Raw genomic sequence first — 26,869 nt, 5'->3', positions numbered from 1 at the left:
CGGCTGGCCGGGGGATGCACCAAGCGGCGCGGCCTCGGGCGGTGCCAGGGCTCGGCGGGCCGGGCCCGGGGCAGCGGCGCGGTGCCAGCCCGGGCCGGTTCCTGCGCTTACGTCCCGCGGGCGTGTCCCTTAAATCCCGCACGGGAGCGGCGCGGGGCAGGCGAGCGCCGGCGGAGCCGAGCGGAGCGGAGCGCTGTCGGCGGGGCAGAGATGGCCTCGGTGGGTCCCTCCGCAGCCTCCGCGCAGCCCGCCCTGCCCTCCGGACCCGCCGTCTTCAAAACCATCCCCTACGCCTTCATCCTGCCCGAGATCGTGAGTATGCCTCGCCGCGCTGCCTCACGGAGCCCGCTCCGGGCTAAAATCCCCCGAAGACATCCTGAAGGCATCCTGACTGGGGAGTGACAGTTTGGCTTTGAGCTTATGCTGAATGCACAAAGTATTCCTGAAGGGGATTTTAGGAACAGCTTGAGGACAAGGCACGCTCGGCTCCATCACAGCCTGCGTGAGGGTCACCGGCTGCCGTGGGGCTGGGAGAGGCTGAAGAGCTGCTGGCTCATCCAGGGCAGACTGGCAGCTCTCGTTATCGTGAAGCAGCTCTCTGTAGAAATGGCTGGAAAATCAAGGCAATTTTGCTCTCTGTATCAAGTCGTTCCAGGGGTTGAAGGCAATTGGGCGTCTGGTAATGTGTGATGACATTCCATGATTCTTTCAATTGCTTCTGGGTCCAGAGGGCATCCAGTGGGACCGGCCAAGATAGCACCTGATGTACTTTGTCATGGTGCACGGGGCTGGCAACCCACACCCTGTGCTCCACAGCCACGATCCCTGGCCGTGGTGATGGGCTCAGCTCCCTGCTGCAATTCCAGGGGTCTCACCCACAGCAGCTGGGATGGCACAGGGTGGCATGGGCTCATCCCGATGACCTTGTGGGCTTTTTGTGCTCAGTAAATATTTTGGGTGGATCCAGAGCGAGCAACTCGCTCCAGGCTGGTGCGTGGAGCTGAGAGGAGACTTCCTTGTGCTCTGATTCCAAGCCCTGGAGATTAACGAGCGGGCAGGGCTGGGTTGAGGCAGCCGCTCACTTTTCCCAGATAAAAGCACATTTTCTGGCTTCTCCACCAAATCCCTCGGGGTGAGACATTTCCTTGTGTGCAAGGCGGCAGCAAACCCTTCCCTTTCGTGTGAACACTCATTTCCCCTGAGTTTTCAGGGGAACCGATGCCAACTTGCTTCCTTGCTTCCCTTAGCACTGGGATGCTCTGGGAAAGATGCAGGGGTTCCGCTGGCTGCTGCAGCTGGCTCAGGAGGGAGGGAGGAGGGAACTGGGGAGGAAAAGAGCTTTTCCTCATCCCACACTCATCAGCGGCGCCTGTTTGTACCCGGCAGGTCTGCGGGACCTGGGTGTGGATCCTCGTTGCTGCTACCTCTGTCTCCTTGCCGCTGCTGCAGGGATGGGTGATGTACGTGTCCCTCACCTCCTGCCTCATCTCCCTGCTGCTCCTCTTAAGCTACCTCCTCGGCTTCCACAGGAACAGCGAGAACTGGAAAGTGCTGGTAAGAAGGGATGGAACACGGGCAGATGTTGGCAGCAGCAACGTGGGTGCAGGATCACCATGGCTGGTGACCCACCAACCCTTTCTTCCTTTTGCCTTGACTGGAAAGTCCAGGGGAGCTGTGCAGTGAAACCACTGCTTGGTTTGGTCCCAGGCCTCTCCAGGCACCTGTCCCCCTTTGGGGCACTCACAGGTGTCTCGTTTTGCAGGACAGTTTGTACCACGGCACCACGGCCATTCTGTACATGAGCGCCGCGGTCCTGCAGGCCAACGCCACCATCAACTCTGAGTTCGGCGTCAACGCGCCCCTCAACTACCAACTCAACAGCGCTGCATCGGTGAGTCCAGAGCACCTGCCGGGCTGCAGGACACACACTCACCCCTGCAAGGGCAGCAGCACCTGCTAAAGCCACAGCAGAGCCACCCCAAGTGCCAACAGGGCAGAGTTTCAGCTCCTCAGCTCTGTGGGTCGTGCAGCTGGCGTTGTCTTCTTAGAGTCCACCAGTTCACAGACAGCCTGATGTGGCTGGATGATGGGAAAAGCTGAGGCTTTGCCTCTCCTTTGAGGCTGGAGGGAGCTCTGTGCTGGGAGGCTTCCCCATGCTGAGAGCACTGGGAAGAGATGGGGTTTGACTCTGCCAGCTGACCCTTCCTCTTCTTCCTCTCGTGCAGTTCTTCGCCTTCCTCACGACCTTCCTGTACATCCTCCACGCCTTCAGCATCTACTACCAGTGATCCTGGCAGCACCAGATTGACCTTGACAGGACGAGGGCTTTCCCAGTGTGAGAGACCTTGCTGTCATCCCAAGGTGTCCCTGCTCCAGCCTTGTCACCAGGCCTCAGAAACAGCAAGTCCTTTTGCACTTCATCACAGGAGGGATTTTGCTGGCACACCTTGGTGTGCCTGTGGGACATTTCCTGCCTTGCCTGGGGGAGGGACTTGTGAGGGGAGGGACTGGGTGCAGGCCCCAAGCCTCCAATACCAACATTCTGCCAAATATTGACAACCATGGGAAGAGGAAAAAAAAACAAAACACTGTTCCTTCAGCAAACAACCTCCTTTCTTATGTAATTTACCTTTCTCCGGTTCAGCTCCATCCCTCCCCAACACAAGTTCTTAACAATGATACAAGATTGTGTTCCTTGACTTTCAGATGGTTTCATTTGGTAAATGCTGTATTTGGAATAAAGTGTCAATGGGCAGATTTTGACTACTCTGTAAGCTGTGTTCACTGAAAAAGCTCATTTTACTTCCCAAGAGTTAGAAAAGAAACAGAAAATGTTCACTTACAAAGCTACAACAGATTGTAAACAAGCAAATCATAGAACCCATAGGAAATTTCTAGATGTAGTACAAAACTACAGCGTGAAAAGAATGATTACACGGGAGGAGAAGAGACATTTACAGCAGCTCTCCTCCCGTGTCTCCTGATTCCCATTACAAAACCTGTGGCCGTGGAGTCCAGGCACCGGCACCGCCGTCACGGAGCGCTGGTGTTACTGCTGTCCCTCCTCCGTGTCCTTTGCCTGGGAGTGACTGCAAGGAGCTCCCTCCTGCCCCTGCTCCAGGCAGTCCTGCAGCTCTGGGACGCTGTGGGCTCGCAGCACATCCAGGTAGAGCAGGTAGTCCTGGAGGCAGGCTGGCAGCGGCAGCTCCCGGATCACGCGCTCCAAGCGCAGGCGCTCGCTGCCCAGCAGGGACCGGATCTCCAGGCGGCACAGGTGGGACAGGGGAGGAAGGAAGGCTGGAAAATGGAATCCCCAGTCAAACACACAGCAGCTCTTACTACACCAATATATTTACTACTAAAAAAGGAAATAAAGAGAGAATTTAACCTGCATTTCCCCAAATAACTCCCATTTTTTTGACTCCAAAAACATCCTCATTAGCATCAAGCATTCTAAAGGAAATATTATTAAATGACATTATCACTTGGACAACTTAAAAATTATTACAGACTCTTTTAAAGAATAATTTCCTTTGAAAGGAATCATTAAAAAAGACACCTAAGTGCAGTTTCTCAGTCACATAACGCAAGACCTGCTTTTCTGAAGGCTGAACTATGAAAAATTCCTGCACAACCAATTGAATCTTTTTGGCTGGTCACATTTTGATTATGTTTGATTTTTATGGTTTGTATTTAGTTACTGTCCAATGCTTACAAAAAAGGACAGATGCTTCATTGTAAATACAAATCAAATTAGAAAAATAAAACATAACTAAGTCCTATTGTCATCTTCTCCTAAATGTCCCCATCTGCAGCCTGGAAGCTGGACACATGGAAACATTATTTTCCTGCCTGTAGTCCTTACCAAAATGGCTCTTGGAAGTCCAAGTGAACTTCTCCTTGTATTGGGAAAGGTGTTGCTCCACAATTGGAGGAAGTCTGCTCCAATTCGTGAACTCCAGGACAAAATTAAGGACATCCTCACTCATGGAGAAAATCCTGTGTAACAAAGACTTCTTTACTTTTAAATACCTTTTTAAAGTATTTGTAGATTACAGAATAAAAGACCAAAAAGCATCACATGTAATACACAAGGACAGTGACATTCATTCAGTCATTGAGTAGCAAGCTTGTAATGTGTTTACTACAGCCTGCAGAAAATACAAATATTTCACAACTCTAAGTTAAGCCTGTAGTGCCCAATTAAATATCAAACATCACCAAGCTGTTGTTTATATGTAGAAAAACTTCAATAATAATAATAATAATAAAAAATTCTGACTGGAATTTTTGCTACATTGAGTTAAACAAAACAGTCTCAAACTGCATCCGTTTCCTCTCCTCCCAGCCTTGGCCCAGCTTCATTTCCCATTTGTTTCACATCCCTCCTGACCTATTTCTCCCATTGAAATTTCTTCTTACCATGGCTGTATTAAAGTCTCACACACACAATTTGCAGCTAAATTTGGGGGTTAAGTAGAGATGTTAGATATAAACTTGGGAAGTGATGCTTTATTGCTATTCTAGAGAAAGACAATTTCCAGTCTGGCTTTCTTCCTAAAGAAAATTGTTTTACTGCCTCCAGACGTGACGTGTGAATGATTTATTTCAGACTTTCCACAACCACTCCCGTTCCTGATGGTGGCAACAGATTATCAAGGGCCATCCTGTAGCAGCTTTGCACATTAGCATGGGATGTTTGAGTTAAGAAAGACCAGGCTCCCTGCTCTACCAGAACCTGCACATGAAATTCACGGGGTTGAAGCCAGCCAGGAGCAGGCAGGGCAGCCATTCCTTGTATTCCTTCTGCACCATGCTGCTGTAGAGGATGAAGTCTGTTAACTCCTCCTCTGAGGGCAGGGAACAGCCAGACCTCAGGAAGCGCCGGAACAGAGCAAATTTCTTATGGCACAGGCAGTGAGCCAAGTTGATGCCACGCAGGGTGATGCCATATTTCAGCAGGACATCAACAAACAGATAATACCTGTGAGCAGGAGAAGGAACAGGGCATCCCATGAGCTTTGCCTCAGAAAGCACCCACCACTTGTTATATCTGTCAGCAATAAAACGTTTCAAAATGTTTTTATTAAAATCCTTTTACCATTATCCCCAATAGGATAAGGACTGAGACTGTGACTGGTGTTGCCTTTTAGGGATTAGAGGGCACGTTACTCCACAGAAGTGGTGACATGTGTTACCTGCCTCGTTCAGAGCAATCACCTGCTCTGCATCCCTTCCTAAATTATTTATTATAAAGCAGCATCAGGACAGAAAGGGAAAAATGGTGTCCAAGGATTTTTAAAGGCAGCTTCCTAGGAGCAGGCCACAAACTAAATTCACTACTAACAAACCTTGTTAATTTAAATGGCAGCCTACTAACAAACTAAATTCATTACTAACAAACCTCGTTAATTTAAATTTTATAATTTATTTATAAAATAAATAAATTATAAATAATATAAATATTTTATATAATTAATTATAACTATAAAAATATAGATATTTATTTATTATAAATATTATAATAAATATTTATTTACTATAAATAAATAAAATCCATGTACAAAGAAATAATCTGTTAAAATCTGAGAGGATTCAAAAGCCGATTTGGAAGATGTTTTCCTTAGTGCAGCACGTGAGTCACACTCCAGGCCTTCACATTAATATTCCCAAGGAAATGGGAATAATGAGGAGTGTCTGCAAAGGGGGAACACACTGGAATTCTGGAAAAATATCAGATAGACAGCAGTTGAGAGAAGAAAGTGGGAAACGACACGTTTAAAATAAGTTAATTAACGCAAATATGATTACGAATAACTCCAAAACAGAAGAGGTTTGCTTACTGCTTTTGGAAAACCATGCACATGGGGGACCTGCAGCCAAAGTCTGGGCACTCCTGAGCATCTGGGCTGAAGCCCTGCCTGAGCAGCATCTCCAGGCACTCGCCGTCCCCGCCGTACAGCGCCGAGTACACCGGGCTCACTTTGCCCTCGCCCTTGTCACACACACGGTCAGTGACTGGAATCAGCAGCTCCAGTATCCTGCAGGTGTTTAGAACCACTGCTTTCTGATCTCATTGCAATGATTAATCTTAAACACACAGCCATTTTTTCATTGCAGCTTTGGAAGAAAATAATGTTTTTTTCATTCTTGAATTTGCAGCTTTATAATTCCATACATAGACGCCTGGCAAATGTGCTTTGGGATGGATTTGGGCTAGAAAGAAGTATTTTAAACCAAACCAGGGACAGCTACTTCCTATTACTCAGCAACTCTTTTTACAGCAACAGAACACCACTGCACATTAAATCCCAACTCCAAGGAAGTTTGGAAGCAAACTGTAAATGTGAATTGCAAATTAAATGAATTCTTAGTTCTATGAAACAGAAAAATCATTCAGTTTACAGCTCACACCCCAGGCCACATCACATTAGTGACAAACACCAGTTCCTGTGCTGCTGGCACCTACTGGTGCTGCATAAGAGTTGCCAGTGATGTATCATCATTTATGTACTTAAGTGCTGTCCATGTGTGAATCATGGAGTTCCTGAGAGATCCTTCTCCCCAATGGTCTACTCCCAAAACTTCCTTCCACTCTTGGCTCGCTGCTGTGGAGCTGACTTGTATATCTGAAATTGGGCAAAGCTGCAAATGCATCTCTGGAAAGATTAAAGAAACTGTTTTTGTGGCTTTGATTTTTCTGGCTGGTCCAGCTAATTCAATATTTGCATATAATTACTTCTGCTACTTAATATAGAATTCTAATTAGCAGCTGTTCAAGTCGTGTATAATGTATAACATGTTTATTTGCATTTTAAAATGGAAAGTAAAATGGCCATGGAGTGAATTGGTATCTGGTTCAGCACTGTAGAAAACCCTCTAAATTCATCAGGCTATGGATCAAATCCAGGTTAGATGCTGAATTAAAAATCATAAATCATAGAATGGTTGGGGTTGGAAGGGATCTTCAAGGTGATCTAGTTCTACCCCCTACCTGGACACTTCCCTATCCCAGGTTGCTCCAAGCCCCATGCATCCTGGCCTGGAACACTTCCAGGGATGCCACAGCCACAGGTTCTCTGGCAAACCTGTGCCAGGGTCTCACCACCCCCACAGGGAAGCATTTTTCCTTAATATGTCATCTAAACCTACTCCCTGTCAGTGCGGAAGAAACTACTAAGAGACATTTAAAATACAAAAATAATCAGAACTTCTAAACTACTGATCAGTTTGAACACTCAATTTTCCTCCCTTTTAGGGTTGAACTTCCTCCTTTGGGGATCAGATTTGTGTGACCAGGACCTTCTGTCTGAATGCCTCTGCAACCACCTACTTTGCATGGCCCATCTCAGCTGCTGCATGGATGGGTAGCTGCCAGTTATCACTGTTGCAGTAGAGGTTTGGGTCTGCCCCTGCAGCCAGCAGCAGCTTCACACAGTCCAGGTGTCCCTCCTGAGCAGCAATCAGCAGGGGAGTGGCCCTGTCCTTGGCCTGGCAGTTGACGTCCGCACCTGACACGAGACAAAACCAAAGTCATCTCCATCAGTCATTATCCTTCACAGGGTGGCTTCCAATTCAGCAAGTTCTCCTCAGCAATAAGGAAATAAAACCTCTAACATTTGAAATGATGAGAGCTCCAACTGCACTCAGTGGGAGTTGCTGGGAGCGTGGCCAGGGAAATGGAGGATGTGGTTACCGTGGGACAGCAGCAGGCGCAGACTCTGCAGCTGGCCATACTGAGCAGCCACAAACAGAGGGGTGATTCCAAAGTCATCACGACAGTCCGTGCTGGCCCCTTTCTCCAGGAGCATTTCCATTATCTCAGTGGAGCCCTGGAATCAAGGTTTTTATTCTCAACCAGCAGGAAAACAAGTAAATCACACTACCCGTTTTTCCCCACATGCTCCAGATAGAAATAATAAAACCCACAATATATTCAATATATATTCAATATATTCAATATCCTAAAGATACACTTAAAAATTTATGGTAAAAGAAATTAGGCAAGTTCAAATTGATCACTTTTGCTCATTTACATGATAAAGTAATTTGTATGTGTTAGAACTATTAAGCCAACATATTTTTAAGAACAAGCTTATAAGTGCTAGGGTAGGATAGGAAAAATTATCTGACAAAAATCCAATAATTATTAAATAAGTATTTATCCCCCAGAACATACCAGTTACACAAAAATTACATGATGTTCTCACAGGTTACCTGAAAGGAAGCTTGGTGCAAAGAATTCCATCCAGACCAAGAATGAGACCCTTCAATATTTGCTCCATGTTGGAGAAGGAACTTGACAACCTCTGTATGTTTATTTTCAACAGCTTCCATAGAACAGTAATAAAAAGAAAAAAATATTATTGAAAATTTTGAAAAAGAAATAATTTAAGTATTTGTATTTAAAAGCTCAAAAGGTCTCACTGCCAACTTCCTGAAACAACAACCATAATTCCTTTAAACTTGCCCATTATATACTGGTTTGCCTTTTATATTTAGATCCCCAAAACAGTGTTGGGGAATGGAAATTATGCCAAAATTCCCCCAAACTTGGAAAAGACTTGGAATCAAAGGTAAATGGCATACATGATGTCTGGGCAGAGAGGCAAGTAAACCAATAAATGTATTTAATCAGATGATTTAGAAGCATTCAATTAAGTCAAACATAAGTCATAGAAAAAAATGCTCAAATAATGGACCTTAATTGCTAAACTAGGAATGTCAATAATAATAATAAAATAATAATTCTTATTTTTTACATAAGAATTAGGAAGGAATTATAAAAATCAAAAAGGCTTTGAAAGAGGCTCATAGAGATGTAATCCTGAACCTCCTGAAGTTTTTCTGCGCTTGATGCAGAAAATACATTTGCTTTTATAATTTGTAATTTGCTTTTATAATTTGTTTTAAAACACTGTCTGAAGCAGATTTACCCATGAACAAAAGGTTATTTCCACACCTCTGAATCTAAAGCCTGGTTATTTAGGGCTACAAAAGATGCAACATGGCAGGCAAGTAAGAAAGTCCAGTGAGTTTAAACTCAGAGAAACTTGAGTTTTAACTGGTGAGTTCAAGCTCTGCTGCTTGAGGAAAGCTTGTGTCACCTAGGAAGAGTGGGGTGGTGGCAGATTCGGTGGTGACATTGTCCAGGTCAGCCCCAGCTTCCAGAAGAATCCGGAGACACTCCACAGAGCCGTGACGGGCAGAGAGGTGCAGAGCACACATCCCTTCAAACGTCCTCGAGTGGATGTAGTCATCAGCTGGAGCTGCAGAGGAGCATAACGAGGGGAAAAAGGGATATTTGGCAGTGAATTATAAAATACAATCATTTTAAGAAAATAACAAAGTTATTTGAGATATGTGATCCATGAATATGCTGTTATCGCCTCAAGTATGACCCATGAACTGCAATATGTCAATTTCTACTTAGCGCAGTTGGGAAACTACACAGAAAAATCCCCAAACAAAATAGGGTAAATCTATGTAACTTGTATTTTCTGTGATAGGGTAATTTAGCACAAAACCACAGCGTTTCCCATTAGGTTTTCCTTACCTCTATCAATGAGGAGCTTCAGGCACTCACTGGAATTGTGCGCTGCCGCTTCGTGGATGGGCAGCCACCTCCTGTTATCCGGAACGTCGACGCTGTATCCCCGATTTATCAATTCCCTCAGAATCTCAACGTTTCCTTCTCTGGCTGCAAGGCCCACAGCCGAGCACCTGTCTGAATAGGCTTCTGTGAAATCCATCCCTGGCATGGAACTCTGCAGCAGGAGGAAAAGAGGGGGGGGAAAAAAAAAGAGAGATGTGTGTTGGTACAATATAGATCTGGGGGATTTTTTGGTTGTTAGTTTTACAGAGGATTTGGTTTGGTTTGTAGGGAGATGGTGGTTTGAGGAGCTTAGGGAGAGGTAATTGCCTGGTGTGAAAAATGCCAATCACTTGTTTTTAATTTTTTTATAAGTTTAATAGTAATAAAATGGTTATAAAAATAGTAATACAATTAGAGTAATAATAATTTGGACAATTTGAATTAGGACAATATGAGACAATAGAAACAAAGAGCTATGGATGTCCAGGTATCTTTTTCTGGGCAGCATAAGCCTGAAAAAGGACACACGTTAACAGAGGATTAACCCTTAATAACCTATTGCATATTCATACATGATGCATAAATTCCATTCAAACACAAGATTCTGTCTGGTCATCCTCACCGTTTTCCTCTGAATCCTAAATGGCACCTTCAAGCCTGAGCAGGCAGGAAGAAGTTAGGTTCTCCTGATAATGGAGCAATAAATTCTCTTTCTCTGAAAGATTTAGGTGTCCTGTGGCTGCTATCTCAGGGCGAGTCCTTTCTTTAAAAAAAAAAAGTATCCTACATAGCATAGCTTCTATTTTAATATTTTGTTATAACCTAAAACTAGATTTAACACACTACTTAAAAGAATTAATACAGCATTACTTTCTAACACAACACATATAATATTAATTTTAATATTTGCGAAAAGCCAATCATAAAATACGTATTTTTCACACCAGGGGTTGTGAGAAATGAAACCAAATTTATCACAGGGTGGGCTGGGGAAGGTCGTTTGTGGGTTTTGAGAGGAGGTGGTTGAGGTGTGAAGGGAGGTGGTTGTTTGGAAGGTGTTTGGGGATTTAAGGGGAGGCTGAGTTGGAGGAGAGATGTTTTTTGTGGGGTTAAGGAGTGGTTCTTTGTGGGGTTTGAAGGCAGAGGTGGTCGGGGTTTTGGGGCGAGGTGATTGCTTGGGGGGGATGCGGTTGTTGGCAGGACTGGGCGGCAAGGCAGGTGCTCGGGGGAGGTCGTTTGTGGGTTTGGGACGTGGTCGCTGGGAGGTTTTGGGGGACACGATCGTTTGTGGCCTTGGGGGAGGCTGTCCAGGCCCAGGACCGGCTCCCTCAGAGCCGCCACACCGCCGGCCCCGCCAGGCTCCACATCGGGGCCGCCCCGCCGGCGCTCGGGGCCGCCGCCTCCGGCCGGGGCCGCCCCGCGGCTCTGCGCAGGCCCCGCCGGGCCGGGCCGCCATGTGGGTGTTCGGCTACGGCTCCCTCATCTGGAAGGTGGATTTCCCCTACCAGGAGAAGCTGGTGGGGAGCATCCGCGGCTACAGCCGGCGCTTCTGGCAGGGCAGCACCGACCACCGCGGGGTGCCGGGCAAGGTGAGCCGGGGCCGGGGGGAGCGCGTCGGGCCCGGCTTCGGGCCCTGCCCCGCGGCCGGAGCCGCCCGCAAGGGCTGCACAAAAACACTCGGACAGCAAACACACCACCAACAAACACAACCCGCTTTAAACAGGGCTCCGAAATGCCGCATTTGTCATTCAGGGCGTTAAATACCCTCGGTGAGGGGCGGGTGTCAGACTGCCCACGGGGAATAGGACAAGCCAGAATTATTGATCCAAGTAACCCCCCACTGTGTTTTGACTTATCTTACTCTCAGGTGAAAATTCATGCATTAGGAAATACTTGAAGTACTAAAATTCTTCACTGTTTGGAAAAGGAGAAAAAAAAAAAAAAACAGTGAGAAGAAGAAACTAAAATTCCCAATGTCATGTTTTTTTAAACCACGGGGATAAGGTATAACCTTGCACCCAGGTAACTCCACTGTAAAACCTGAAGCGACTTTAAGAGAGAAAAAGCATCAGGATTATTTTAAAAAACACATCTTGTTTCTTGGAAGGTTCCAGATGAAACAACACATTAGAATATCAAACACCATAAAATAACTTGCACAGAGCTCAAAGAACACAGCTTGAGCCACCACTGACACACAGTAAAGAACAGCAACAAGGGAAAAAACAGCTCTTACAAATATACAGCAAATTACTTGTTAGCTGCGTTTTAAAAATATTTTCAGAGGATTATTCCCAGTAGTACAAACAGTACTTAATTCCTCTGATCAATAAGTGTTTAGTAATTTGTTTGTTAATGTTTGTTTTGGGTAGTTCCAGGCAAGACAAGGACTCTGCAAGCAATTAAGTAAATATCTTGCCCTTCCTTAGGCAAACAGATCCTTCTTCCTTCACACAGCCCACCTGAACATGAAGTTCACCTCAGTACTGTCCTTCATATTAAATCAAATCAGATTTAAATGAAATTTAATGAATTTAGGCTACAGTTACAGACATTCCTAGCAAGGACAAGAAAGTTGATTTCCATCCACCACAGAATGTCTCTTTAATCCGTAATTCACAAAAATCTTCGTGATCCATTGCGAGTGCACAAGTCAGAGAACTATCAATGACTATGGAAAAAACAATCCAAAAGGAACACTGAAGTTATCTTTGGTGTATCATGGGAACAGACTCATTTCTGCTCAGGAAATAGGAGTCATTTAGTGTTCATGTAGCTTTATTGCCTTATTTTATCAGTCAGATCAGGAATAAATTGCTCACGCTGGGAGAGAACTAATTTAATGCCAAAAGCAGCAATTTTAAACTGCAGATGTAGTTCAACATAGGGTTTTATGTTTTAAAGTTTTATACAACAAACTTCAACTATTTTATTTCCAGTGTTGACAAACTGGATTCTTACTTTTTCCTACAAGAATTGACTTCCTGGGGAAAACAAGCCATTTGGAAGGTATCCTCCCTCCATCCAGTGAGGCTCCAAGGGCTCCTTGAGGATAGTTTTACATTAATGAAACTCTTAATTAGCACTGTTATTGTATTGTTAATTAATTGTCACTTTTAAGTTGCAGTGGAATTGAGTCTGGACAGCACATGTAAAGCAAGGACATTCAAACCCTCCCAATTTCTGACTGCCTTTATTTTTGTGTTGGACAGGCACTGTCCAACCCAGAATTTAACATGTTTATTTTATTTAATACACATCCAAAGCTACTCCCCAAAAATACTTACACTGGATCTGGACCTTACTGGAATTGTGCTGGATTAATTCTCTGAGCATTTCATTCCTGTTCCTTGGTTTTTTCTCGTTTTGGTTTGGTTTTGCTCATGATTTAGGGCAAAAGCCTCTGACTGAATGATGATTTCGTCTTTTAAATTTTAGCCTGGAAGAGTTGTGACCCTGGTTGAAGATGCTGAGGTACAGTACTGTTGCATAGAATGTCCTGTTGCATTTCCACTCATTAATTTTTGCTTTTCTACAAGCAGATAACTGTCTTATCTTAATAGAAAAGTTCTCTCAGTGTTTCCCAGAATTACACCACTGGCTCTTGACTGTTTCAAATAATATAAACTGGAAGGAGTTTGCATCTGTTATTGCCACAGGGATATTTTAAAGTATATTCTGGAATAGTCACTTTGGCTATCCAGTTGTGAGATGCAGAATTTGATAGAAAGATATATTAAACATACATGATTTGATATCAGCATTGAATGATAAATGTAATTGCTTTAATTTCAGCTCCACAAGGTTTGACCACATTGTGAAGGTATCTCAGCACACCACACCAGTTCAGGTGTGTAACAGGTGCAGGTGACCCTCAGGTCCCTACCAAACTATCACTAAACACAAGGAACCTGATCAAAATTCCTTCAAATTCAGCATTATTTAAATTTGCCATTTTCAGACATAATTTTTATGAGGTCAGGGAGAAACTGGGTCCTTTTTGCCAGTTCCTCAGTGGCCTGTACCAAGGCTATTTATTACTCCAAATATTAACAAAACAAGATGTTGCTCTGTTAGGAAAACCTTAAATGCAGAGGATAAACCATTTTATTGTAAAGGAAATCATTCCTTCCCTTGGCTGCTGATGTCAGGCCCTGAAAACCAAAGCTCTGGGCGCTCTGACTCAAACAAGCCATAACCCGTCAGTGCCTCGTTTTAATTTTTAATCCTAATATAAAGAACAACCCCAAAATAGCAGAAAGAGGATGATCACTGATAATTGCCTGAATAAAGCAGGGACTGAATACTTTGGGACTCTTACAAACACTGCAAAAAGCAGCAGAAGGGCAGGTGTGACTGTGTTTACAGGGGTCTCAGGTTGAGGGAAGCGATGAGGATGTGATTCTATGTCTCAGAAGGCTTGATTAATTATTTTATGATATATATTACATTAAAACTATTCTAAAAGAATAGAAGTTTTTTTTCAGAAAGCTAGCTAAGAACAGAATAAAAAAGAATGATAACAAAAGTTTGTGGCTCGGACTCTCTGTCCAAGCTAGCTAAGCTGTGATTGGCTCTTAATTAAAAACAACTAACATAGGCCAATCAAAAATCTACTTGTTGCATTCCACAGCAGCAGATAATCAATGTTTACATTTTGTTCCTGAAGCCTCTCAGCTTCTCAAGAGGAAAAATCCTAAAGAAAGGATGTGTCCTTTTTGCCAGATGTGTCCTTTTTGCCAGCTCCTTAGTGGCCTCTACCGAAGCTGTCTACTACTCCAGATACTAACAAAACAAGAAATTGCTCTGTTAGGCAAACCTTAAATGCAGAGGATAAACCATTGCAGAGGATAAACCTAAAGAAAGGATTTTTCATAAAAGATGTCTGTGACAGGCAGGAAATGGGTTTCCTGAAAGCTTTGCCTAAACGCGGCAATTCCCGAGCATCCCTTTGACCGCGTTTCCTCGGGCAGGGCTGCGTGTGGGGCGTCGCCTACCGGCTGCCAGCCGGGAAGGAAGGAGAGGTGAAGGCCTACCTGGATTTCCGGGAGAAGGGCGGCTACAGGACCACCACGGTGATCTTCTACCCCAAGGACGCGTCGGTGCAGCCCTTTGACGTGCTGCTCTACATCGGCACCCGCGACAACCCCAACTACCTGGGCCCCGCGCCGCTCGAGGACATCGCGCGCCAGATCCTCGGCGCCGCCGGGCCCAGCGGCCGGAACACCGAGTACCTGTTCGAGCTGGCCAACTCCATCAGGAACCTCGTGCCCGAGGACGTGGACGAGCACCTCTTCTCCTTAGAGACACTGGTCAAGGAGCTCCTGAGCAAGCACCAAAATCTCAACTGTCTGTGAAGTGACCTCGTAACACGCCTGGTTCTGGTGTTCTGACCCCCCGGGAGGAATGCTCCTCTGCATTGTGCTGGCCTAATTAGTGCTGCATATCTTAATTAATGCTGCGTTCAGAATAGGAGTTGGTTACTTGAAACTGCCAAAATCATTCTTCCATTCTTTCTCAAGAAAGGAGAGCAACAAAAATCTTCTAAGTTCAAATTGGTATCTCAGCTTTTCGTCCAAAACTACACCTCAAGACAACCACCTAAACTTCTCTTTATGTTTCATTATTATTTCAGGTTTAAAATACATCTTTAGAATATTTTTGAGGTCAAAATCAGCATGCAGAGACAAGTTCCTTAGATTTAAGTGATAGTTTGTTCTGATCCCAGACCACAGTGCAGGAATTTTAAGTGGTTGGCCTAAATTGTGTAGTAGAACATTTATATCAACATTCAACTCCTCTGAAATAAAGTTAAGCTACTGAATTAGTCATCTCACCCTTTATATGTTAATTTATCCTTAAATGCAGAGGATAAACCATTTTATTGTAAAGGAGATCATTCCTTCCCTTGGCTGCTGATGTCAAGCCCTGAAAACCAAAGCTTTGGGTGCTCTGACTCAAACAAGCCATAACCTGTCAGTGCCTCGTTTTAATTTTTAATCCTAACATAATATAAAGAAGAACCTCAAAACATTAAAATTAACTAAGAGCATGACTTGAAGTCACAACACAGCAAGAAGAGAAACTTTCATCTCTGTTACTTCAGATGCTGTTGTTGTCCCCATCTCTTCAAAGATCCCAGCTGCAAGGATAGATTTTAGTTTCAAGGATTCACCAACAGAAGGAACCCTCTGGGAGGTTCCCAGAGACAAAATTAAGGAAGGAACCCTCTCTCCAGCTACCTTAGGGATTGTTTGGACATCCCAAGAAGGTTGGGAAGCCCCAGTTTAGGCTGGTAGGCTTCCTGATGCAGTCCGTCCCAACATGGACTTGTCTTGCTCCTCAAAACTTTATTTTTATTAACTTTTAACCGAGTATATTTTTATATATTAATATAAAAGGTCCTGTTTCAAACACCATGTAACATCCTGTTTTCCCATCCAGGGAATGTGTAAGTGTTTAGTAGCAGCCTGGCAGCCTGGATTCTGCATCAGTAATTGCAAAAAAAGTGTGGTTTTCCCCTAAAAAGTTTGACCCTTTCTGTCCTTTACATCTTCCTGGTTTATATTTGTGAAGGTAAAAGTGTGCAATGTCATTCTCTGCTTTCTTGAAAATTCTTTTTAGATTTAAAAATTCTTTCCTCAAAGACTTATCCTTATTCCTTAAAAGAGGGCAGGGGATTCAGAACCATCAGGGCTGATCCTCCCTTTAAAATGCTAATTATTTAAGTACTGTGATTCTGTGTAGCTCCACATTCTCTGTCTTTGCCTCCAAGATTTTGTTGGTTCTTTGCTTCTTAAATGCATAAACCATTGCAATAATACACGTTCCTGTGTACAACTTCAGTGCAATAAAAAAGCATTACAATGACTAACAGGGTTGGAAATTTCCAGAAATGTTATGTCTAAAATGTGTCTGTGTGAGGGGGGACATCAAGGGGTGTGTTCATTGTGCCTCACTATAAAATTGTTGTTGGGGCTGAGAATGACAAACAACACACAGGGTCTGCTATAATTTGTGGCACATTAGGAACTAATTAAAGCATGGGAAATATAAATAGATACATTTGTCCTTGCTGTGTGGGATTAAAGCCACTGCTCTGCCCCCAGCTTTGGTCCCTACCAAAAGCCTCCCAGATCTGCTACCTTAAAAATTTTAGACCATTTAGGCTTCATTTTTTCCTGACTGGTTAAAGTCAGTCTTAATTTATGCAAATACAGATTCATATCTGTATTTCACTACACAACCACGCTAAACCTGTTCTCAAACAGTGTCTGGGGAAACAACAGGCACATCCATGACTATTTACAGGAGATAATGCAGAGAGGAGGGAGAGGGAAATCCAGACTTAAGGGTTGGACTCCATCATCTCCAAGGTATTTTCCAACCAGAATAACTCCAAGGCTCTGCAATAAGGGCATTCTCTGTAGCATGGCCAATTAATTTCTCACTCTCACATCCTTCAATTATTTATCTGCTCCATGTTTCCCATGAATCAGATGGGACTGGCCTAACCTACTCTGATGTGAGGACTGTTTGGGTTCTCAGGTGTATAGATACCCACACACATATATATACACACACGGGTGTATAGAGAAACACACAGAGGAGCCCTTGAAGTGCTCTTTTACACTCATAACCTCGTACCTGTTGGCTGTGTTTAACCCTTAGCGCTGCCACTGATGACCAAAGTTCACTACTCGCATCCCATTCCCCCACTCCTCTTACTTGCCCCCATTTTACCCCTCGCTCGCTCATTCCCCATTCACACTCCTGCCTCCCTCACACTCCTCCCTCACACTCATTCCCTCACTTACACTCCTCATTCAAATTCCTCACTCCCTCACACTTCTACTCACTGCCATCACTCACTCACTCACTCACTTACTTCCATCACTCACTTCCATCACTCCCCCACCCCTCACCCCGGTCCTGGGCTCTCTCCGTGCCCGCCCGGCCCCTCACCTGCGGCGGCGAGCGCTGCCCCGGATGCCGCTGCTGGCGCCGGGCGCTGCCCCGGTTGTTGATCGCGGCTGCCGGAAGCCGACGTGGCGGCGGCGCGGCGCGGCCTCGGCGGAGCCGCCGGCCGGCATGAGGGGCTGCGGGCTGCGGCCGCCGAGCCCGGCCCCGGCCCCGCGGAGGGGCTGCGAGCTGCGGCCGCCCTGCCCGGCCCCGGCGCTGCTCTGCGGGCTCCTGGCGGCCGTGGCCGCGGTGGCCGAGGGCGGCCGGGCGCTGCCGCAGCTCAGCGACGACATCCCGTTCAGGGTGAACTGGCCCGGCACCGAGCTCAGCCTGGTGAGCTGCCCCCTCACCGCAGGGCCGGCAGAGGGGCTCGGAGCCGCCCCGGCGCTCAGCGGGGCTCGGGTGGGGCTGGCCCGCCGCCGGAGGGAGCCTGGCAGCTGGGAGAGAGAGAATCCCGGGGGATTCTGTGCCGAAAGCGGCGGGGGGAGAGCTGGGGGTGGAGGGGAATGGCTGGGGCTGGGGGCTGTAATGAAGGTCTGAAATGGGAGAGCAGGAGTGAGGGGGCATGGAGGGATTTAGGGATCTGGAGGGGATCGGGCATCTGGAAGGCGTTGGGGATCTGGAAGGGATCGGAGATCTGGAAGGAATCGGTATCTGGAGAGCATCAGGGATCTGGAGGTGATCGGGGATCTGAAAGGGATTGGATATCTGGAAGGGATTTGGGATCTGGACTCTGGAGGGGATCAGGGAATGGCTGGAAGTAGAAGATCCAAAGCGAAGGCAGCAGCAAGCAGCTCCCAGCCAGCTGAACCACCAAACTCGAGCCTTGTGGTGTAATTAAATCCCAGGAAATACTCTGAAGCAGCGCTCAGGAATTCAGGGGTGTTTCTAGTGAGTAGCATTAAAAAGCCCCTGCCTGGCTGATCCATGGGTTGGTTGTTTTCTCAGCCGACCACCGGTGTCTTGTACAAGGAGGACAATTATATCATCATGACCACTGTGGATAAAGAGAAGTACAAGTGTCTCCTGCCATTGATAGCCAGTGGCAACGAGGTGAGTTCAGACGAGTTATTCTGTAAATATAAACTGTAGCTGAGTCTTTACATTGTCAGTTTCAATATCATGAGATATCCTTTTGTTGCAGGAAGAAGAAAAGGACTATAAAGGTCCTACTCCGGGGGAACTGCTGGAGCCTCTCTTTAAGCAAAGCAGCTGTTCCTATAGAGTATGTTACTTTTGTCCTGTTCATTAAATGCCAGTTAAAAGGTTACAGGCCAGTGCATGTCAAGGTTTTAGGGTAGTAAATTAAATACTAATACAGTCTGAAACACGGTCTTTACAACTTTATGCCTTAATATTGCTGACAAAATTCTGTGTGATTGAAGATGTCAGAATTCAGATAAATGGGTTGCTATGGTAGCAGTTAAAAATATGGATTTTTTTAAAAAAATTAATTTTTTCCTTTATTTTATTTGTGTGAAAGTCAAGGAAGTCTTCTCTGGTGTGTTTGTTTGGGCAACACTGAGACCACTCGCTGTGCTCTCGTTTTTGAGGGTGCTCTAGCATTTTGCTGCAAAAGCCAACATTTGGTGGTTTTGTGGTGTGTAAATACATCTAAAGATAATTTTTAAAATGTATTTTATGTCTCAGATTGAATCCTACTGGACTTACGAGGTGTGCCATGGGAAGCACATCCGTCAGTACCACGAGGAGAAGGAAACAGGGCAGGTAGGCTGCTCACAACCCCCTTCCCACTGGCACGGTCCTGCTGAACTCCTCCAGCAGACTTGAATTTCTGTAATAATTTAGCCATGATTCCATTTTCTTGATACAGAAAAACTGCATCTTTACTGTACAGGACATATTTTTATAGGATTATCAGAAGGCACTGTGTCAGATCTTACTGGTTCTCAGTACACACTTAGTTCATTGCTCAGTACATGGTATTTTGCATGTCTATTAAACTTCTGTGTTTTTAATTAGGTTACATACTGTTTTATTGATTCTCATGAGACAGCTCTCTAGTTATTACAGATTCCATTTGTTCTTCACCCTAGAAGTAGATTGTTGTGTTAATGAACTCTCATTCCCAAAATTGTTTTGTATGGGAACTTGCAGGCTATCTGCACTTAGAAGTGACAGCCTAGCTTTGGCACTTTAGCATAGCAAGGCCTGATTTCGTAAGACCTTTCTTTTATAATGTCTTTTATCTGTTTGCAACATTGAATTCCTTGAAATAACTTAGAAAGTGTTAACTGATGTTTGTTTTGATTGTAGAAAATAAACATCCAAGAATACTACCTGGGGAATATGATAATGAAGAACCCGTTGTCAGAACCAGGTGTGTTTTAGATTATTTAATTCTGCTGATAATGATAATTTTTGGGTTTTAATTATTCCTGTCTGACCAGTTTGAGAGCCTTTTTTTAGGGAACCTGAAATCCTCAGAAATATTCAAGTGCCTAGAGTGGGACTTGGGTGGAAATGAGGTTGCTGAGCCCCAAACTCAAGGGGCAGTTTAGAATAACTGATTTTTGGAGCATTTTTTGCCTGTAAATTAGTTGAAAGAAGTCTTCCAAATCCACAGACTAAGTGTTAATTCAGGATTGAACAGAATAGAACAGAACAGAATTGAACAGAAATAGAATAGACAAATATCACCTAGGCTGGGGTGTTTGTTTCATTCTAGGCCAGTGTGTGAAAGGCAGACACCATTGTTTTCCTAGAAGTGATGAACTGGAATGGTGCAGTTTCCTGGGGGGGGATTTAGTGCTGTTCATCCCACTTCTGGATCTCTGGCTGCAGCCCTGAGTGAGGGATCTTAGTCCTGGAAAGAACCAGGGCTCCAGAATGTGCCTTGTTTGGCTTTTCTGGGTGCAGCCTCTGTGCAGGGGGGCCTCATTCTGCTGCTGCTGCACAGAATGTTTGATTTGAGTCACCCATTTTGTGGGGCTGGATGTTGAAGCCTGATGGGACCTCAGGTGACCATAGCTGAGGCTGTCAGGCTGTTGTCCCTCTGCCCTTGCTGCTTGGGTGGCAGATTTTGTTCTGTGTCCTTTCCCTGCTTCCTGTCTGGCAGCTCCTGCCCCTTCCAAAGCACCTGCCTGTTTCCTGTCCAATTCCCACCCTTCCCAAACAGCTGCAGTGACGTGTTCTGCGGCCCTGCCTTGCTGTCAGGGCTGGATTTGGCCTGTCCTGCCAGCTCCAGGTGGTTTTGTGATGAGCTGACGTGTAGTTTGCTGTGGGCCTCAGATCACTGGTTATTTCCTTTCTTTCCTCTTTTGCACCTGCAAGTGGCTCTTAGCAGTGTATAAAGCACCAGCAAATACACAAACCAGAAAAGCTTCTCTCTGAAATTCCTTTTTTTTTTTTTCCAAGTGTACAAACTTACCTCATTCTTAATTATTCCCTAGATCAAGAAGAGAAGGAAAATTCCAAAGACGGTGCAAAAGAGGCAAGTGAAAAACATCTGTTTTAACTTCTGCCATCAACAGTGGAGGCAATTTATATATGATCATAGAATCTCAGAATGGCTTGTGTTGGAGGGGACCTCTAAGGTATCCAGTGCCACCTGCTATGGGCAGGGACACTTTCCCTATCCCTCATCCAGCCTGGCCTTGGACACTTCCAGGGATGGGGCAGCCACAGCTTCTCTGGGACACCTGTGCCAGGGCCTCCCCACCTTCACAGGGAGGAATTTCTTCCTAATATCCAATCTAATGATAAGATGATGTAATTATTCCCCTCACAAAATGAATATCAAGAAGTGGAACTGTTCCTGAGCTGCACTTCTCTTGCTTTTAATAATCAGTCCTAGCTCAGAAAATTTATTTCATCTTGCTGCTTAAATTACTTACACTTATCAAAGCTCTACAGCACAGAATCCCTAAGAGATGGAGTTGACTTGCTGAGCCGTAGTCTGTGCTTCTCATCCCCTTAGAGGACTTCCCCACTTGTTCAGGCCCCAAAACTCAACTCTTGAGCAGCTGGTTCTATAGCAGAGCAATGGGAGTACCTGAAGCACGCTGGAGTTTGGAATTAGTGAGGGCAGGTTGGACCTTGCTGCCAGTTCCCCTTGATTTTCATGCTGAAATGAAATTTTTGTGTCCTTGGCCTTTGGAATAGCCCAGGGTTGTGTAGGGTTCTCAGCAGTACCCAGGCCTGAGGAGCATTTTGAAAGTCATGTGGGGGCAGAACGGGGCCTGTTCTGGTGGCAGTGGCAGCTGTGCCTCCTGTAAAGCCAAGCAAACCAAGTGTTTTGCAGTGCAGCTTTTTTCCTTCAGCTTCAGAAGAAATGAAGTCTTTTATTGCCTTTTTCTTGGGCAGTATTTATGATGCACTTGCCGTGTCAGGATTTCCTGGAATCTCTTATCAGGGAAGGGCATGTAGGTTCCTTAATCTCGTGAATGTCTTCACTGGTGGTGCAGCAGTTTGTGGGAGGAGTCAGTGGCCTGGGACAGGGTGACGTGGCTTGGAAGCCAGAGCGGGTGAGGGGCAGGAAGGTCCTGGATCCCTGGAGTGTCCTGACCCCAGGAAATACCTCTGTCTTTTAGCACACACCCCTGCCTGTTCAGCACTGAAAACCTTCAGCAGCTCAAGCAACCTGGGTAAAAAAAGAGTCAGTTTGTGGGTTTGGGCACTTTGGGAAGGCAGGAACTCCAGCTAATTCCAGGATAGAGATTTACCACTTTAGGGAATTGATGTCTTAAAGGGGGAGCTGCATGAAACACAAAGGGGCAAACCTGAAGGGAGCAGACTGGAAGGTGTGAAAAAATGGGATTTACATTGTATACACCAAATATTTGTTAGCCACAGCCACTGGTGCTGTGGGATCCTCTGAATAAGGAGCAGCCTGGGCTGGGAATGCTGAGGGGTGTAGTGCAGGTGCCAGGGTGACTTTGCAGGGTTTCTTTGGATTCTTTAGGGCCTGGTGCTGCAGGTGATGAGCCTGGCAGATCCAGTTTGGGGGTGAGCACCAGGACAGTTTGGATGTTGCAGAAACACTGAGCAGCCACACAGGCTCTGATTTTAACCTGGTAATGCTGGCTCTGCACACAGGAATAACATTTTTTGTTTCAGAGGGGTCTCAGGAGCTCTTCTGTGGTTATGACCTGTTCCTTTCCCTCACCCAGATCCCCACAAAGAACATCGAGGGGCAGATGACTCCCTACTACCCCGTGGAGCTGGGCAATGGCACTCCCTGCAGCCTGAGGCAGAACCTGCCCAGGTCCAGCACAGTGATGTACATCTGCCACCCCGAGGCCAAGCACGAGATCCTGTCCGTGGCAGAGGTCACCACCTGTGAGTACGAGGTGGTGATCCTGACCCCGCTGCTCTGCAACCACCCCAAGTACAGGTACAGGGCACCTTTGTCTCCTCCTAGTTTGGGATTTCTTGAGGGGTCATCTTTGTGGTATTTGAAGACTGTAGATGCCATGTGTGTATGCTTTAAAAGTCTATAAAACCAAAAAGTATCTTCTCCAACCACAACCTTGACTTTAGCTCCTCCCAACATGAGGAGCTCTCTAGAAGCCATTTCCTTATGGAGAATTCACAATTTCAGTGTTATTTTCCAAAAATGAAGTGTAGGCTTCTTGTTTCCTCCCCTTCCCTGAACTGTACCACGTATCTGAGGGTCTTTAGACCTTCCAAGGGATGTAAAGAGAACTGCAAAGGGAATGTGCTATACAGACAAGGGGGGATAATGGACAGGATTCCTGGATTTACATAGATGTTGGGACAAGTGAGTATTTAATCAGGGATCTGAAACAGGCCACAAGGGCTGAAGGCAAAATCCTGCATTTTGTAAACACATGGCAGTTGGAGTTACTAAGTGCTAAAAACATTTTTAATGTTTGGTGTCCACTGTAAATTTTCTCATGTGGATGGGTTTGGTCATTCTGCTGCACTTATCAGGGGCACTTTTATCTGTTTAATGTGTGAGTCTCTTAAGCCTCTGTAGCAGTAGGAAAAAAGCATAGAAAGTGCACAGGGAAATTGTTCTGTTGCTTGATAAGGGTAAAATCTGAAGCTGCTGCCTCCTTCCAAAGGGTTCCTGGCCACCAGCAGGAAACACTGAAAATAAACACAGGATCATCATTGGTAAAAAAGGAAAGGTGGAGGTGGCAGCCTGGGAATGCTGCCCAGTGACATCACAGGGATCACCACCCAAATTCCAAGTTCAGTGCACCTTTTTTCCTGTTGTGTGTTCCCAAAGCAGCCCTGAGCAGTGCCTCAGCCCCTGGGCTTTCCCTGTACACCTGGCATCTCATCCAGGGATGCACCTGCACCACCTGGGCAGCAGCAGATCCAGAAGCTCAAAGCACTGATTCCTGTACTGGAAGGTGTGACAGTGACACGTTCTTACCTTGCTGGGCAGGTTCAGGGCTTCCCCTGTGAATGACATCTTCTGCCAGTCCCTGCCAGGATCCCCACTTAAACCCCACAACCTGGAGCAGCTGGAGAAACAGCAGGAAATGCTGAAGATGCCTTTTAGGAGGGTTAAGGAGGTAGGATTTGTTTCATTTACTTTCCATCTTTAGGACATTTTGTAAGATGATGTCAGTCTTTCATTGGTCTTTAAGCTTGTTGAAACCATCTGTAACTCACCCTACTTGGAAGGAAAACAAAGCAAGTGTGGGCTACTGATTTAAATTTTTGTAGACTTTGTAGCCTACAGTTCACAAATGTGTGAAGATTTTGAGTGGAATTTTCTTTCTTTCAGCTAAAATTGCCCAAAACAGCCAGCCTGATTCAGTGTTCAGTAATTTCATGTAAGTTGTAAGGCTTTGTAGGGGACTTAATTGTATCCTTTAATTGCAGGAAGAAATGCCTTCAACAAAGGAAGAGAAATTCTCTTCCATCCACAAGCCTGTGGCTGTGGGGAGCCACCAGCTGCTAACGGTGGGGACAACCCACATCTCCAAACTGACCGATGAGCAGCTCATCAAGGAATTCCTCAGTGGCTCCTACTGCTTCCATGGGGTGAGCAGCAAAACCGTGTGGAGTACATTCTAATTTGTGTACTTGTTTAGTTTTTATCTTTAATTTTTCTGTTGAAATTCAGTTTATTTGAGCAGACAGTGAAATGAAAGTAGCTAACAGAATTAGCCATGAAGGATTTTTGTTAACCAACAAATACTGAGTTTTACAGCTGAAACAGCTGGTTTAGGGTCTGGGGGAAAAGGATGGGTTTGTTTTGGCGTGTTCTGTTAGTTTTAGGGGTTCTGTTTGGTTCTTTCTAACACTGAGGTTGTTCCTCTCCCCAGGGCGTTGGCTGGTGGAAATACGAATTCTGCTACGGCAAATACGTCCACCAGTACCACGAGGTGTGTTCAGAGAGTTCTGTTCGTTCCTTAAAGTTCCTGTTAAGAAAATATAATCATCTGGACATGGTGTAGTGCTCAGCTTTTCCTGTTTTAGGATAAGGAAAGTGGCAAGACCTCCGTGGTGGTGGGCACGTGGAGCAAGGAGGAGCACATAGAGTGGTCGAGGAAGAACGCGGCCAGGACCTTCTACCTGCGAGAGGATGGCACCCAGACAGTCAGGTACCAACCAGGCCCTGCCCTGCTGTCACACCTGGGACACAGGGCCCAGCCCTGTGAAATTTGGGTTATCAGCAGGTAAAATAAACTGCCAAGAGCAGCATGTTCAGCTTTACCCCCCAGTCAGCATCACAAATGAGGAATTCTGCCCTTCGGATGTGGCACAGAGGAAAATCTTTCAACACTGAACAACTCTTTCCCTCTGCAGTAACTGCAATACAACCTATTGCTATATAATAATATGATAGCTATATAGAACAGTAGGATAATATACAGTATAATAATACATAGTGTAGTACATTATACTTGTTGCTTTTTATTAGTATATTAAATATTTAACCAATGATGAGGTGCTGGATCGCACCACTGAACTGACTGCTTAAAAATTGTGTTTGATACTTCCCAAACTCTTCCATTCTGATCTTTTGTGGCAGGATGGTGTCTCATTTCTATGGAAATGGAGATGTTTGTGACTTGACAGACAAGCCAAGGCAGGTGACTGTGAAATTGAAGTAAGTGAACTTTTATTACAAGGTGATGTTTTGTGTCTGTTTCCTGGGTCAGGGGGGAAAGCTGCTGCTGTTGTCACAAGGCTGAGATGGCCTTAGCTGTTAATAAAATGTTGCAGACAGCAGTGAAATACATGTTACTGTGTGTTTATTGCCTACCAACCCCCCAATTTCCCCTCTGTTTTCAGATGTAAAGAATCAGACTCCCCTCACGCTGTGACCATTTACATGCTGGAGCCTCACTCTTGCCAATACATCCTTGGGGTAGGTACAGACACGCCCTGAGGTCAGGGCTGGCAGTAGAGCACATCTCCAGGAGTATGTTTAAGGTGGCCCCTTTCTCCCAGTGACTGTTCCCAAGATTCCTGCAGGCCTGAGTTCATGTTTGGTCTCTCTGTTCCAGGTGGAATCTCCAGTCATCTGTAAAATCCTGGACACAGCAGATGAATATGGGCTCCTCTCAGTGCCCAGCTGAGGACAGCAAAGCCCCCAGGGCCAAATCCTGGCATTCCCATGGGAACAGTGTCTGTGAGCTGACAAAGGCCTCACCAGCACAGCTCTCCAAGCTGAGGGACTCGTGAACCACTTTGTGTATAACTATGTGTATATAAGAGCTTATTGATAAACTTTTAATGATTAAAACCTTGTCTTGCACTTCCTGCCTGGCTCGTGTGTGGCACGTTCCCCCCTCGCCGATGCCATTGTTAAGGTGTAAACTCAACTCAGAAAAGGCACAAAAATTACTGAAGCTTCAAGGGAGGAGTTCAGCTGCCAACAGAAGGAAAAGGTGAAGCCAACACTTCCTGCTCAGGAGCCACAGCACCACTCATGGTTTTCCTACTGTTCCTGCTGCCTCCCAACATCCATGTTACCTCACTGTAACTGCTGGGAATTGTATTCTCCGGTCACTGTACCTCAGCCCTCTTCAGCTGCTCTTTCTGGGCTGCTTCCCAGGGCATTCAGTTTATTTATTTATATTTAACACTGTAGGGACTTATTTTGCTGAACATCATTCCTGCCACCAGGTCCAGTTCCCTGTAATGTGCCTACCTCGCCAAGAATATTTGGGAAGTTTTAATTTGCTGGCACTAGACATTCCTAGAAGTAAATGGTGAGGGATCAGATAAATGGAAATACTGCTGACAGGAGGATCTGAAGTAGACTTACATTATATTTTTGAACAAGTTTGTAATGGCCCACACCCAGCAGAGCCTGGAATGTCTGGGGCTGTAGCAACAGTGTCCGGTCAGTGCATGTTG

The 26,869-nt window shown here is 45.5% G+C and overlaps 4 protein-coding genes across 5 annotated transcripts; 3 read left to right on the top strand and 1 right to left on the bottom strand.

Moving 5' to 3' along the window:
* The first annotated feature begins 148 nt into the window (after positions 1–148).
* MALL (mal, T cell differentiation protein like) lies at positions 149–2,915 on the top strand. Its single transcript, XM_058802705.1, has 4 exons — positions 149–312; positions 1,387–1,554; positions 1,763–1,891; positions 2,226–2,915. The coding sequence occupies exons 1-4, from the start codon at positions 211–213 to the stop codon at positions 2,286–2,288; spliced, it is 462 nt and encodes a 153-aa protein (XP_058658688.1). The 5' UTR covers positions 149–210; the 3' UTR covers positions 2,289–2,915.
* On the bottom strand, positions 2,708–17,756 carry ASB3 (ankyrin repeat and SOCS box containing 3). The gene is made up of 10 exons (XM_058802701.1): positions 17,561–17,756; positions 9,557–9,767; positions 9,108–9,269; positions 8,218–8,330; positions 7,697–7,832; positions 7,334–7,511; positions 5,844–6,041; positions 4,739–4,984; positions 3,866–3,999; positions 2,708–3,297 (listed from the first exon to the last, which is right to left on the bottom strand). Exons 2-10 carry the CDS (start codon positions 9,759–9,761, stop codon positions 3,050–3,052), a joined length of 1,620 nt encoding a protein of 539 aa, XP_058658684.1. The 5' UTR covers positions 9,762–9,767; positions 17,561–17,756; the 3' UTR covers positions 2,708–3,049.
* CHAC2 (ChaC glutathione specific gamma-glutamylcyclotransferase 2) lies at positions 10,974–16,465 on the top strand. Of its 2 annotated transcripts, XM_058802704.1 has the most exons (4): positions 11,080–11,184; positions 13,034–13,069; positions 13,391–13,445; positions 14,569–16,465. In XM_058802704.1, exons 2-4 carry the CDS (start codon positions 13,062–13,064, stop codon positions 14,950–14,952), a joined length of 447 nt encoding a protein of 148 aa, XP_058658687.1. In that variant the 5' UTR covers positions 11,080–11,184; positions 13,034–13,061; the 3' UTR covers positions 14,953–16,465. The 2 variants fall into 2 exon arrangements, with proteins under 2 accessions (XP_058658686.1, XP_058658687.1); XM_058802703.1 differs by lacking the exon at positions 13,391–13,445 and having other exon boundaries at positions 10,974–11,184.
* On the top strand, positions 17,585–26,264 carry ERLEC1 (endoplasmic reticulum lectin 1). Its single transcript, XM_058802702.1, has 14 exons — positions 17,585–17,890; positions 18,506–18,610; positions 18,702–18,782; positions 19,208–19,285; positions 19,835–19,898; positions 20,971–21,011; positions 22,690–22,913; positions 23,937–24,066; positions 24,380–24,541; positions 24,826–24,885; positions 24,980–25,104; positions 25,536–25,613; positions 25,799–25,874; positions 26,014–26,264. Exons 1-14 carry the CDS (start codon positions 17,585–17,587, stop codon positions 26,083–26,085), a joined length of 1,602 nt encoding a protein of 533 aa, XP_058658685.1. The 3' UTR covers positions 26,086–26,264.
* The last annotated feature ends 605 nt before the right edge of the window (positions 26,265–26,869 follow it).

The sequence above is a fragment of the Ammospiza caudacuta genome, chromosome 3 (assembly GCF_027887145.1).
Source record: "Ammospiza caudacuta isolate bAmmCau1 chromosome 3, bAmmCau1.pri, whole genome shotgun sequence".
In the NCBI taxonomy this organism is placed as follows: domain Eukaryota; kingdom Metazoa; phylum Chordata; class Aves; order Passeriformes; family Passerellidae; genus Ammospiza; species Ammospiza caudacuta.
Note: the sequence above shows the minus strand (reverse complement) of the source record. Positions and strands in the feature narration are given on the sequence as shown.